This window comes from Lepidothrix coronata, unplaced genomic scaffold (genome assembly GCF_001604755.1).
Source record: "Lepidothrix coronata isolate B3197 unplaced genomic scaffold, Lepidothrix_coronata-1.0 Scaffold267, whole genome shotgun sequence".
Taxonomy (NCBI): Eukaryota; Metazoa; Chordata; class Aves; order Passeriformes; family Pipridae; genus Lepidothrix; species Lepidothrix coronata.
In genome coordinates, this window is record NW_016690447.1 from 56,369 (window position 1) to 68,659 (window position 12,291).

Below are 12,291 nucleotides of genomic sequence, written 5' to 3' on the forward strand. Positions count from 1 at the left end.
AGCCTACTTTTCATGTGTTCAGTTTGCATGCAAAAAGCCCTTGCCTCCAATCTGCTGCCTTGGGTACAGTGATGTACTGTGAGACTTGCAGTTATAAAATAGCTCTATAAGATTTTTGTACCATTTACCTCCCTCTCAGTTAAATTTGGCTCAATAAAACCATCTCTTCTGTGTTTCTCTGCCCTCCAATATGTTCAGACATTGCTTTCTGCAATGGATGATGGTCAGGAAATTTGGGAGCCGTGTGGGAAAGCTCAGCTCCATCTTCCTTTGATTAAATTAGGGCTGTGCAGTGTGGTGGTGTGTTGGAGAAAGTGTGATTTTTAAACTCTGCAGGGAGAATGAACTGGGTGGCAGCTGTGAAGGGAGTCAAGGTGTTGGAGTTCAAGGTGCTGTGTGTGAGGAGCTGTGTCGTGGCACAGACTGAATGGTCTGGGATAAAAGCCACTCCTTTTGGTTTAGTTTCAAATAATGAACCCCAGCACTGGTGAAAGGTAGAATTTTGTGCTTCATAAGGTCTAATTTGTCCCTGTTCGATACAGAGCCTCTTAAATTAACCCTTTTCATTTGCCCAGGACATTTGCTGGTCTTCTCTAGATTGACAGAGTTATGTTGGCATTGTTGGGCTTTGCTTATTCTGGTCGTTCCAGGTTCACAGGTCCATCCAATTCCTGCTTCAGGAGAGAGTCTGGAAAGGCTCCCAGGTTAGGGATCATCCATACAGGTCTGAAGGATTGTTAAGTTTATTTTTATAAATTATTAATTCTTTGTGTAGCTAAATAGTAACATTTACTCTGTGTCTGTGCTGGGGAAATAAAAGGTGCCAAAGTAACTGGGGGGAAGAGAGAAGGATCATCTTCAAGCAGCTGTTCTAGCCTAACACTTAAGGGTTTTTTCTTTAATTACTTATCAGTTTATTCATGTCAGGGGAAGGGCAGTGATTTTAGGTATAAAACAACAGCTTTCTGTTGGGAACATAAAAGGCCAAAAGAGGTGGTAAAAGTTTTGGATGAGTTTGCAGAGCAATAGAGTATTGCTTTTGAAAGAGTGACTGTAATACAGCTGGTTTATTCAACACCACCCTTAGAGCTTAACCAGTCACTGGTTTGGGAGTTGCTGTCCTTGGTAAGATGAGGAACAGGTAAATTGGAAGTCTGTGAAGCTGGGTGGGTGAAAACCAGAGCAGGCTCAGGAGCGCTGACTGGGAGTCCAGAATCATCCCAGAGGCATCTGCTGGATTCTGCACCCGTTGGTGCCATTACACTGGTCAGGGGCTGTGTGGGGACAGGTCTGAAGTGGACTCTGGGTGTGGGGATTCCTTTGTCTGGAGCAGATCTCCCCCAGTAACTCAGTGTGTCATGGGCTGTGCCTGCACTGCAGGAGCACAGTGGAGGTGCTGCTCAGTGATCCTGAGCTGGGCTCAGTGGACATGTGCCTTTTTCCTGGTTATCCTTATTTGAAGACTAGACTGGAAACCAGGCTTGTGGTAGTTCTTGATGCCTCTGTGTCACCAGGAGTGATGACAGAGGTGTGTGGGTGACCTCAGCTGAGCACAGGGAAGTTGGCTGGCCAGGAATGGAGGTCCAGTGCCCATCAGTTAATTGGCTCCTTGGCTGGTTGTACCACGCTGTTAAAACAACTGTCCTGCCTTCCCTCTCCCTTTCAATATCACCAGTGATGAGGAATAAGTTTGGGCAGGGAACTGATTATTACCAACCCTTTCTTTTTGAAATTTGTCTTCAGTTGTATCCAGCTTGCTCAGTTACTGCAAAGGGGCTGATGGTGGCAAGAGGGACAGGGGTAGGACCATGTGGCTGGAAAGGAACTGCTCACTTGCCAACAGCCCCATGTTATGTTGAGTTAATAACTGATAAGTTGCTCTTTATGCTTGGATCAATTGACCTGATAACATCTGTGTCCTTTCTCTTGGGAAATAAATACCTTATTTAGATGGTAAGGCCCTGCAGTGCTTATCATCCAGCAGATCTGCCCAAAGCACAGGGAGTATTTTCCTGTAAGGACATAAAATGTCCCTATGTCAGGACATCTGGCATAAACCCAAGTTCTTTTTCTTTGCTGATGGTGCTCCTGGCTCAGTTCAGAGATCACCTTCTGTTTGTCTCTCCAGAATCCCTTTTAGGTGCAGAAAGAACAGGGCACCTTTTCCTCCAACTAAAATCTTTTATTCTTAAAAAAAAAAAAAAAGGCAGATCAGAACTTTCAGCTACTGTGATGACACAAATGTAGCAGAAATACTTTTTAAAATTGACTAATATTATAAAAATCATGAGTTACCTGCTCAGTATTCTGGGCTCTGAAGAGCTGTTAATGCTCTCTGCTTGTCCTCCATTCCTTCTCTCCTCCATTCCTTCTCTCCTCCATTCCTTCTCTCCTCCATTCCTTCTCTCCTCCATTCCTTCTCTCCTCTCAACCTGCAAAGGTAAGAAGCATGGTTTTCCTGACATTTTCAAAGATACCTCCTATTTCTGTCAGACCTGGTCTCTCCTGCCCACGTTCCTGAGCTGGGAGTTGCACTGACCAAAAAGAACACACTGTCAAAGCAGGTGATGAGGTAACGGTGAACGGAGAGATTTTGCTTTCTTTAGAGCCCTCAGTTTTAGTTGCTGCTGAAAAGGCAGAGCTATCCAGATGCCTTGGATTAGGGAAACTCCCTGGGTGAGCTCTGCTGTGTGCAGGGTGTCTGTCTGGGAGCTCAGCCTTTGATCCCGAGCCAGACCCTGCTGGTCTGTCCCTCCCACAGAACCGAGTGTCAGTGGCTGCCTCTGTGAGTTCTTCTGCCGTGGCTGTTCCTGTGATAACTTCCTTGTAACTAACTCGTGTGGAGCAGAGCTGGAGCTGTTCTGGAGGAGGTGATACTTGGATCAGGAGGAGGGAACTGTGGCCCTATGGGCATCTCTTCAGTGTGGGCTCAGTTCTGTAGCACTTGAGGCGTGTTTTGATTCAAAAAAATGCCTCAATGAGAGTCAGTGGAATCAGCAGTGTACAGTCTGTGCTGGGTGCCTGGATATTCTGGGAGTCCTGGTACTTGAGTGGAGTGTCAGCTCTGAAGGCTGTGAGATGTCTGCAGTGCCAGCTGCCAGGCTGTCCATCAGCTGGGCTGGGACGGGGAGGGAATGACCCCCCTGTGGGATTGGGAGGGCTGATGAGCAGGAAAGACATAGAGATATGAGGCAATAACAGCACAGCAGAAACAGGGGTGGTTTGAAATAGGCTTTTCCCTCATTCAGATTATTTAATAGAGCAGTGGAGATTATCAGCTCCTTCAAAAATGAAAGTACCCTGGAATGCACATTTTACCGAAGGAGTTGAACATCAAAAGGTGTCCATAAACCCTGAAACTTGGCAAACGGGAGGGAGATTTAAATGTCTGTGGGAAAGAGATCAGATGCTCCTCCTCAAATTTACCTACGCTTATTATCTTTAAATTACTTTTTATGCAGGTAATTAAAGAGCCTTTTAAGAGAACTAGAAACTAATAATTTGAATATAGCATGCACTTTGAGTTGCTCTACAAAAAGGACCTCAATTTCGTTTTAAGATAAATATTACAGAACCTGTGAAAAAAGCTTTTTTGTTCTTTATGACTCTATTTCAATACTGTTTACTAACAGAAATGTTTGTGTTTTTTTTTTTTTTCCCCAGACCTATTCAGGGCTGTTCTGTGTAGTTATAAATCCTTACAAGAACCTCCCGATTTATTCAGAAAACATTATTGAGATGTACAGAGGGAAGAAGCGCCATGAGATGCCACCGCACATCTATGCGATCTCCGAGTCTGCCTACAGGTGCATGCTGCAAGGTAAGGGCCAGCTAATTGGTGCTTAACACTTAATTGGCAACTCTTTAACGATCCTACAACCCTTATCCAGCTACACAGTAATTTCTAACGCAATCAGAATCTTTTTTAGTGCTTAAAGGGAGGGGGAGAAAACCCTCTTTGTGTGACTCGCTGGGGCGCAGCAGCAAAGGGACACTGACTGGGCTCTGGAAGTTGTAGCTGAAATACTTTGTTCTTAAAAAAAGAAGGGATAAGATTGATGTCAAAAGATGTGAGTGCACTGGCTTTGGATGAAGGAAGAGTGAAAGAAGTGTGATTGAAAAGGGAGAGCTGTAGAAGTGTTGTTTTGGCAGCTGACAATCTGAAGTGACAATGGAACAACAGTGTGTTTGAGTTCAAAAAGAGGTCGAGGAAATGCTTAACCTTGAAGGAGGTTTTTTTTCCTCCAAACTGATATGTGTCATGTCTGTAGTAAAATAGAGAGTGAGTTAGTGGGGGGCTCATGCTTTGAATTTTGGCTTTAATTTTGTGCTGGACAAACATGAAAACTGAATCTGACACGATCTAAATCTGTTGAAACAAACATATGTCGAACTTGCAGAGTTGCACTTCTGACAGTATTTTGGAAACACAGCTCATACTATCCAATATTGATTCCTTTTAGGGGCCTGTTTACAGATATGGGAACACCAGCATGTTGTATGTAGAAAAGTGTGTGTAAAGAGACAGGTCTGTGTTTTCTGCTGTAGGTGTAGATGGTCTGGAAGGAAGGTAAAAGCTGTTTGACCTAGTTCACACAAACTGAGAAAAAGCTGTTTCTGCTACCAGGTTAACCAACCACTTAAATGTTAATCTTTTTTAAAAGCAGTTTATGCCTTTAAATAAGTCACATCAGTCTTTGTTTCTTCAGTTGTGACTTTGTCTCTGGGGCTGCTTAATAATAAACTGCAGGTTGCCGAGTGCTCTTTCACCCCAGGAGAGCTGGGCTGTCACAGTGGGGTGATGCAGGGACAGGCAGCAAATTGGGGCCACCAAGAGTTGTCCTGCTTCCCAGTGGATATTTGGGACTCTGTTTTCACATGTATTTGTGAAAGAAAAACTCTGACCTCTTGACAGGAACAGCTCTAACAGCTCAGGTCAGAGGACCCCTAATAACGACTCTACTTGGAAGAATAGAGCAAACCTTAAGATTATTTTATTGTAGCAGTCTCAAGTGGTTTGTGGATAAGGGCCTCCCTCTCTGAAAGCACAGTATCTCTTGAAATTATCTCAAGAACGTTTGAGAAGTTCTTGAGACAAATGTCCTCTAAAAAAGTAAGTCAATGTCAGTGGTTACCACACTGCAGGTGCTCTATATATTTGCTCACATACTGCTGGTACTGATTTGTGTCTCTGGGGATCCTGCTACATGGACAGATGCTCCTATTTTTGGAAGATGGAATTAAAAAAAAATTGACATAGTGATATATGTTTGGTTACAGTCCTCTTTTCTTTCCTTACTCGTGCATGGAGGTTTATATTTTGTATCAAATCTTTGTGTTTGCTTTCTTTTTGATCTCGATAGTCTGAATTCTTTTCATTTGAAAGAATGAAGGCATAGACTGAAATAAGAACAGATGAAACCCATGCAATGAGATCCATTCATTAGGGAATAACTTGTTTAAGCTTACCTAAATCTGTGTTTCTAGTGCCCTTCACCTGTATGGAGCTACTCCCTGTTTATTTTAGGGAGTGTTTGCAGGAGCCACTGGACTTCTCACTGATGGTTTGTGTCCACAGTTGCATGACAAGGACAAGTTCAAACTCTGGAACAGACATAAACGATGGGTTGTGGTGAGGGTGACTGGTTTTGTATCAGGTGGGGTGAGTGGAGAGCCCTGGCACTGACCCTGCTCCAGGCTGGTCCCTCTGTGCTTCCAGAGCCTCTGGATGGGCCCTGATGCAGAGACAGACACTTGGGCACTTCAGGGAACTGAATGGAAATCTCCATATAAATAAAACTTGCAATTAAAACAAGTGAGGTTTTCTAGTCATCAGAGCACCAAATAATGCTCATCTTAACAGTAGCAGGTTTTTTAAAATATATGTAAGAATTTTTTTTCAGGGAGCATCTTGGATATATGAAGTGCCTTTGATAGTCTCAGCTTTGATTTGTGACCTTGTCAGTAGCATCTGTGACAGGGTAAGAATTTTGTTGCCCATAAGCTGCCAAACAATGCATATTTCTGTGTGTTGGTAAGACAGCACTTTTTGAAATACATTCTTGCTCATGTAAACACAAATGCAGTGTCTTTCCTTGCAAATGACCACTGGGAACAGTCCCATGAAAGCTCCTCTGAGATACTGGTTCCTAGTTTTTCCTGAAGTTTGCTGAGTACTTATAGCTTTATATGTTTACTCTTAAGCACATCACATTATTCCACTTATTTTCTGATCAGCAGTGGCAACCCAAGGTCAGCTGCTGAGGGTGAGGAGAGATGGGTTTTCCCTGCCAGCCAAGTAACTGTACAAAATGTCTTTAATCCTCTAACTGTGCCTTATGTTTTACCAGGCATTCAGTCTCTAACGAAACAGCAAAGGTGTATCAGAAACTTCTGGCTGGTAGAAATAGGTCTCTATACCAAGAAGTATCTGGATTAATCAAAATGCTTCAGATTAAATCATCAGAGATCTCTGCAAGCATTTATTTGCAGTGCAATCCTTGATCAAAATGCTTTTCCTGATAAGTTACTAACACATATTTATAAAACTGTTCTACAGTTCTTATCTGTGTTTGTAGCTGCTTTGGGAGATAGAGATGGGCTGGTAAAGAGAGGGGTGGGGGAGATGAGTTTTTCCAGTGTTATTGCAAGTCATGTGTTGCTGTTACAGTACATTCATAGGCTGCTTTTGGTATGGATGACTTGTGTTTCCAGTACTTGACATCTGAAGTTTAATTATTAGGATTCAAACCTGAAGTTGAAACCATAGGAATGCAATTCCTTTGGATAATACGACCTTACCCTTATAGAAATATCTTGGCCACTAATTTGGATTAATGAAAGTGGTTGGCTGGATTTTCCTGGCTGGTTCAGTGGTGTTTTCTTCAGTATCATCATGTTTACTTTCCTTGCAGCTAATCACAAACTACTCATTTTCTGGGTGTTTGTGAGCTTTGTTTACAGTGATTAACAGGATACCTGGACCAGAGCTGTGACTCAGAGCAATCTGATTTCTTAAAAGACAATTTTTCTGTGCAGAGAATCGGGCTCAGTGAGTAAAGTTTCACTCAGTGGCTTGATGATTTTATGTATTTAATTCAGAGCATGGATGGTCACAGCTCAACTTCCAGTTTCTGCTAATAAATAAAATAATATTTGTGTTTAAACAGGAAAATGGAGATTTCTGTTTAGATTATGAAAGAAAAGTTTTTTGGTGAGCAGAAACTGCTGATCTCAATAGTTACTCCTTGTCTTAAACATTGCTGGAAACACTCCATTTTGTTAAACTGGGGGTATAAATGGATCCCTGCTCTTCTGCTCCCTGGTAGGAAAAGCCTGTATGGAAACCTTGTGAACTGCCAACCATCAAACCCTGCTCTGTTCTTGGCCCCTCAAAGAGTTTCCTGTCTTGGGGGACCTCTGGCCCCTCGGGCTGCCCAGGTCAGACCTCCCCCTGCCCTCTGGGGAGGGGAACAATGGGCTGGAAATGAGGTTCAGGGCTTGTCAGACACGGAGGGCAAAGGGGCAGAGCTCTGAGCAGAGAACACGTCCAAGGAGCCAAGTTTGCCAAGTTTGCCGTGGTGTAAAGGGAATGGTGTTCCCTGGAGGTGGAATGAATTGGTGTGAGCTGCCACAGGAGAGGGAGGAGCAGAATTGTTTCTCAGAGTGTTGCAGATGAGCACTTTGTGGGGGGGGGCAGCTGTGGTTCACCAGGGATTTGGGGCGAGTTTTGCAAGGAAAAGCAAAACTCACTCATGGCTCGACCTCAGTGCTGCCTTTTCTGTAAGGCTTGTATTAAAGCCTGGGTTCAACGTGGTCTTATTTAAAACAAGCAAGACTTAGACTGCATTCTAGTTATGCCAGTCAGGATTTCTGTCCAGGAAAAGACTCATTACCCAGTGCCTTGACCGCACAGATAATAACCTGCAGTTCAGCTTTACATACTGGATTTCCCCTCTCTTCCCCCGTGTAATTATTTTTCAAAGGGCTGTGGTAGGAGGGTGTAACTTCACAGGTGGTTTAGTGGATTTCTCCTGTGCTTTCCCTTGTTTCCCTAAGGAGGTGTTGGAGCAGTGAGTGCCCATATCCCAGAGGCTCCAGGGGGGATGGATTGCTTGGCCCCGGGCAGGAATCAAGCCCAGCAGTGGGGAGGGCTGGCCTTGGCTCCACAAAACAGTGCTAGGCTGAGTTTTTCACAGCTCCTGGACAGTTGACATGGTCATAAGGAATTGGTGTCCTAATCCCTTGACCTTAATTCTGTTTGGTAATACAATTTGCAAGACTTGCTGGTGTTCTTCAGTCCTGCTGAAAATTACTGGCAGTAAGAATTTGCCATGGATTGGGATTTTCTTTAAGGAAATGAATTCTGTAGGTCTGACAGCTCATCTGTGACTATATTTTACCAGCAAGGGAGACTTGATTGAGCAAAAGCAGAACTAATAAATTTTTCTGTATTCCTTTACCATACTTCACTTCTCACTTTTCCCTCCTCCCTTCCAGTTTCCCCACTGTATTTCTAGAGGAAGTATGGCTTTTTTTTTATGATGCCTCTTTATTCATTGGTATGAAAGTGCTTTAGAAGAAATATTAAGGGAAAACTTGTTGGCTTTTTGCTACTAAAGACCAACTTGCCTGCCAATATTACTCTGGTATAATTATGCTTAGTCTCTCCTTTTTATCCTGTTTCCCTGAGGACATCTTGATGAGCACCAAATTAGCACTGATATTTTGGGACTGCCTTTAATCCTGTTGCAGAGAAGGTTTATCGGAAACAGCGTAATACACTCGGTGTTGGAGGAGCCAGAACTGCCTACAGGTGCAATACTTCTCCCTTAAAAACATCATATTGATCTATATTTGTAGTTAATCTTGATTAAGTCCTCCCTTGGGGGGCATATCCACCCCCAGGTACGGAAAATAAGAATCGAAACTAAAACATGACAACTCTTTTCTTCAAAGGCCTATTAAATCTTCAAATGGAAGAGGAAAAAATTGCTCTGAGTCTAAAAAGCCTGGGAGTGATGGCTGACATTCTCTGTGTGAGGAATATGTGGAACCTGATATATATGCCATTAATGTTCTTGGTATTTTCATTACAGCTTGACTTACCAAAAGGGGTCCCCGAGGCCTTTTAACTGGTTACAAAGTGCAGGAGAACCATCTCAGCAGAACTGGCTGCTTGGGAAATGTCATGGCAAGGATTTATAGGTCTCTTTATTGTTACACTCCGAGCTCTGGGTTTTCACTTTGTCCAGTCAGACTGTGTGGAATATAAATACTGAGGCAGCAGTAACATTAGCACCGAGATTGGCTTGTGTACAGGAGGAGTGTAACATGCAGTGGCTGGGGGGAGGGAAAGGGATTCTTGAAGCAAGAAACGAAGTAGAAAAAAACTGAAACAGTCTCCTGCCTCGTTATTTTTGAATTTGAAATAAAATGAGAAATACTTCTGTCAGCTGAACTTGTTTTGCAATATTCCATCTCCTTCCCCTTGCTCTTCAATTCTGTCTCTTGACATTAAACCTGTGTGCTCCAGAGACTGAGTTATTGTCATGATTTAAATGACTGCACCTTGCTTGGCCATCTGTGAATGGCATCAGTAGCAAGTCCTTAGTGGACAGACTCAGTTGAACTTAATTTCTAGAACTAGGTTATGGTACCCTATAATTTCTTTTTCTTATTTTTTTTTTTTTGTTATTGCTGGAAAAATTTAATGCTTAGTTAGTACTTGACAACAGATACTGACCTTTGGCCTTCTCTGGGTCAAAATGTGACTGGATCCCTGTTTGTTGGGGTTCAGCCTCAGGGCTGGGCACTTAATTAGGCATGATGATGATATTTACAGTGAGCAACTCTCTCCTTAAGGCTCAGTTGCTCAGAAGTGTTACTTGAAGTGGTTGACATAATTTGTTTTTTTGTCTAACTTCAGTAACTTTCTTCTATTTAAAAATGAGACAGGAGTGACAATTACATAAAGAATTCTTGGTTTTTTGAGTGTCTTGGCTGTTTTCTCCCCACTTCTGAAGTGCAGCTCTGAACAGAGGAACCAGTTCCATGGATTTTTTTGGTTGATATTCTGGGCATCCGGGGATGACTTTTAATTTTAAAACTTGCTATGCAAGCTGGCCTCATAATTGAATTGTGACTGTGCCTACAGACAGGAATTCAAGCCTAAGTGCATCCAACTTGGGAAATCATTCATGAGATGAATCATTTCGTGCGATTACTCAGCCCAGCACCTGCTTCTGCAGCAAAGCTTTAGTTGAAATTAAACTCCTTTTATTTCTAGGTAGTTGTGAAATGGATAATTCACTTCTGCTTGGCTTAAGCCTTCAGCTGACATGCACAGGCAATAATGCCTGGATGTAACAAAAACTTGAATGTGTTCTGATCCTGACAGCACGCTGGCCTGTGACAGCCCTGCTGGGTGCTGCTGGTGTTTGTCACCGGTGTCTGCATTCCTCTGGGGGCTGAACTACGTGTAGCTGTGCCATAACTGCTGCTGCCAGCAACTGCAGGAGCTCCTTTTTCCTCCCCCTTCCTCTTGACTTCTATTTCTTTGTCATACTCTGGGAAGGAAGCAATAAGCAGCAGAGTGATGTTCAGCCCTTAGCAAGTGGAGAGAACTGGTGAGAGGCTTTGACCCCAGGATCACATCACCAACACAATGCCAATTTATATCCCAGTATGTCTCCAGCTTCCTTTCTCTTGTCCTGACCTGCTCTCAGGTATTTGGCTGCTTAGGGACTCCTGACAGACTCGGTGTGCCTTCCCCAGCCATTCAGAGTTGCAGGGTTTTGTGCATCTTGAGTACTGTTTCATAGCTCATGGTGAATAAAAGCTCGTGGCTTTGTATTACTCTGAGGCATTAAAATTCTTCTTGTTCTAGGGTGTTTTCAGAGGGCTGGTAAAGCCATCAGGTGGTGTGTAGAAGGAAAACCCAGAAAAGGCAGAAAATGTGACTATTTCTTTGTGTGTCTGCTGTGAAGTTGCTCAAGGAAGTTCTCGTGCTGGGAATGATCCTTTGAGGAAAATACCAGGGAATCCCCAACTGAAAGGTTAGTAAACAGAAAAATGATGGTAGCAAGCTGCAAGAACCAAATTCCTAATTTCAGAGATGGAAGAGCTGGTGGACTGTGCTGCATGGAAACATTTGGCACAAAACATTCAGTACCAAAGCAGCCAGATGGGAGTTAGTGGGTGCCATCTCTGAGAGTCCTGCTCAGGTTTGGGAGTCTGGAGACCAGTATCATCATCATCATCAGCTTTCCAAAAGTAATTTGACAATGATTCTAACCAGAGGCTTGTAAGTAACTGCAGTGTGAGAAAAGGCAAAGAGCTGGTTAAAGATTGGCCAATCTTGTCCATTGTTTCTGCTTTTTGTGGTTTGGAGACCCTGGAACCTGCACTCATCTGCTTATGCTTCTTGTTGTAAATGTCTTGCTTGGGACAGAGAGGGGGTTGTGAGGGGATTCTTGGCTCATATTGTTATCCAGGGTAGCAAAAACGAGTTTGGTGTGAAGAACTGTAGCTCAGTGTCCAAGAGGCTAAAATAGGGTGTGAGGCTCCATGTGACCCACAGAACACTGCTGTGCATGGGGTGTGTGAATTGTTTTAGTGGTGTTGGAGCTGTTACTGCTTGAGTGGGAGCTGTAGGGATGAACCAGATCTGTGGAGATCAGCCATGGTTGTAAATGTATAACAATATAGTACAACGTTCTTTCTGTTTTTGTAATACCTGGACTGGCAATACACCCCAAGCCCAGGAACAGGCTGGGTGGGAATGGACTCAGAGTAGTCCTGAGCAGAAGGACCTGGGGCTTCTCAAGAAGCTCAACATGCCCTGACCTTGTGCTCTGGCAGCCCAGAAACCCCCCGTGCCCTGGGCTGATCCCACAGCATGGGCAGAGGGAAGGGGGGGATTCTGCCCCTCAGGTGAGACCCCCCTGCAGAGCTGCTCCAGCCCTGGGGAACAGCACAGGGAGGACATGGAGCTGCTGGAGAGAGTCCAGAGGAGGCACCAAAATGACCAGAGGGATGGAGAGACCTGTGATTGTTCAGCCTGAAGAAGAGAAGGCTCTGGGGAGACCTCAGAGCCCCTTCCAGGGCCTAAAGGGGCTCCAAGAGAGCTGGAGAGGGACTTGGAACAAGGGCCTGGAGAGACAGAACAAAGGGAATGGCTTCCCACTGACAGAGGGCAGGGGGATGGGATATTAGGAAGAAATTCTTGGCTGTGAGGGTGGTGAGGCCCTGGCACAGGTTGCCCAGAGAAGCTGTGGCTGCCCCATCCCT

General features: G+C 44.0%; 1 protein-coding gene across 5 annotated transcripts in view; it reads left to right on the top strand.

Annotated features, from left to right (window-relative positions):
• MYH10 (myosin, heavy chain 10, non-muscle) overlaps window positions 1-12,291 on the top strand; it is a 103,329-nt gene that overhangs the window by 12,150 nt on the left and 78,888 nt on the right. For all 5 annotated transcript variants that reach the window (XM_017835947.1, XM_017835949.1, XM_017835951.1 and 2 more), the window contains one exon: window positions 3,664-3,820. In XM_017835947.1, coding sequence (XP_017691436.1) covers window positions 3,664-3,820 — 157 coding nt within the window. The remainder of the gene's footprint in view (window positions 1-3,663; window positions 3,821-12,291) is intronic.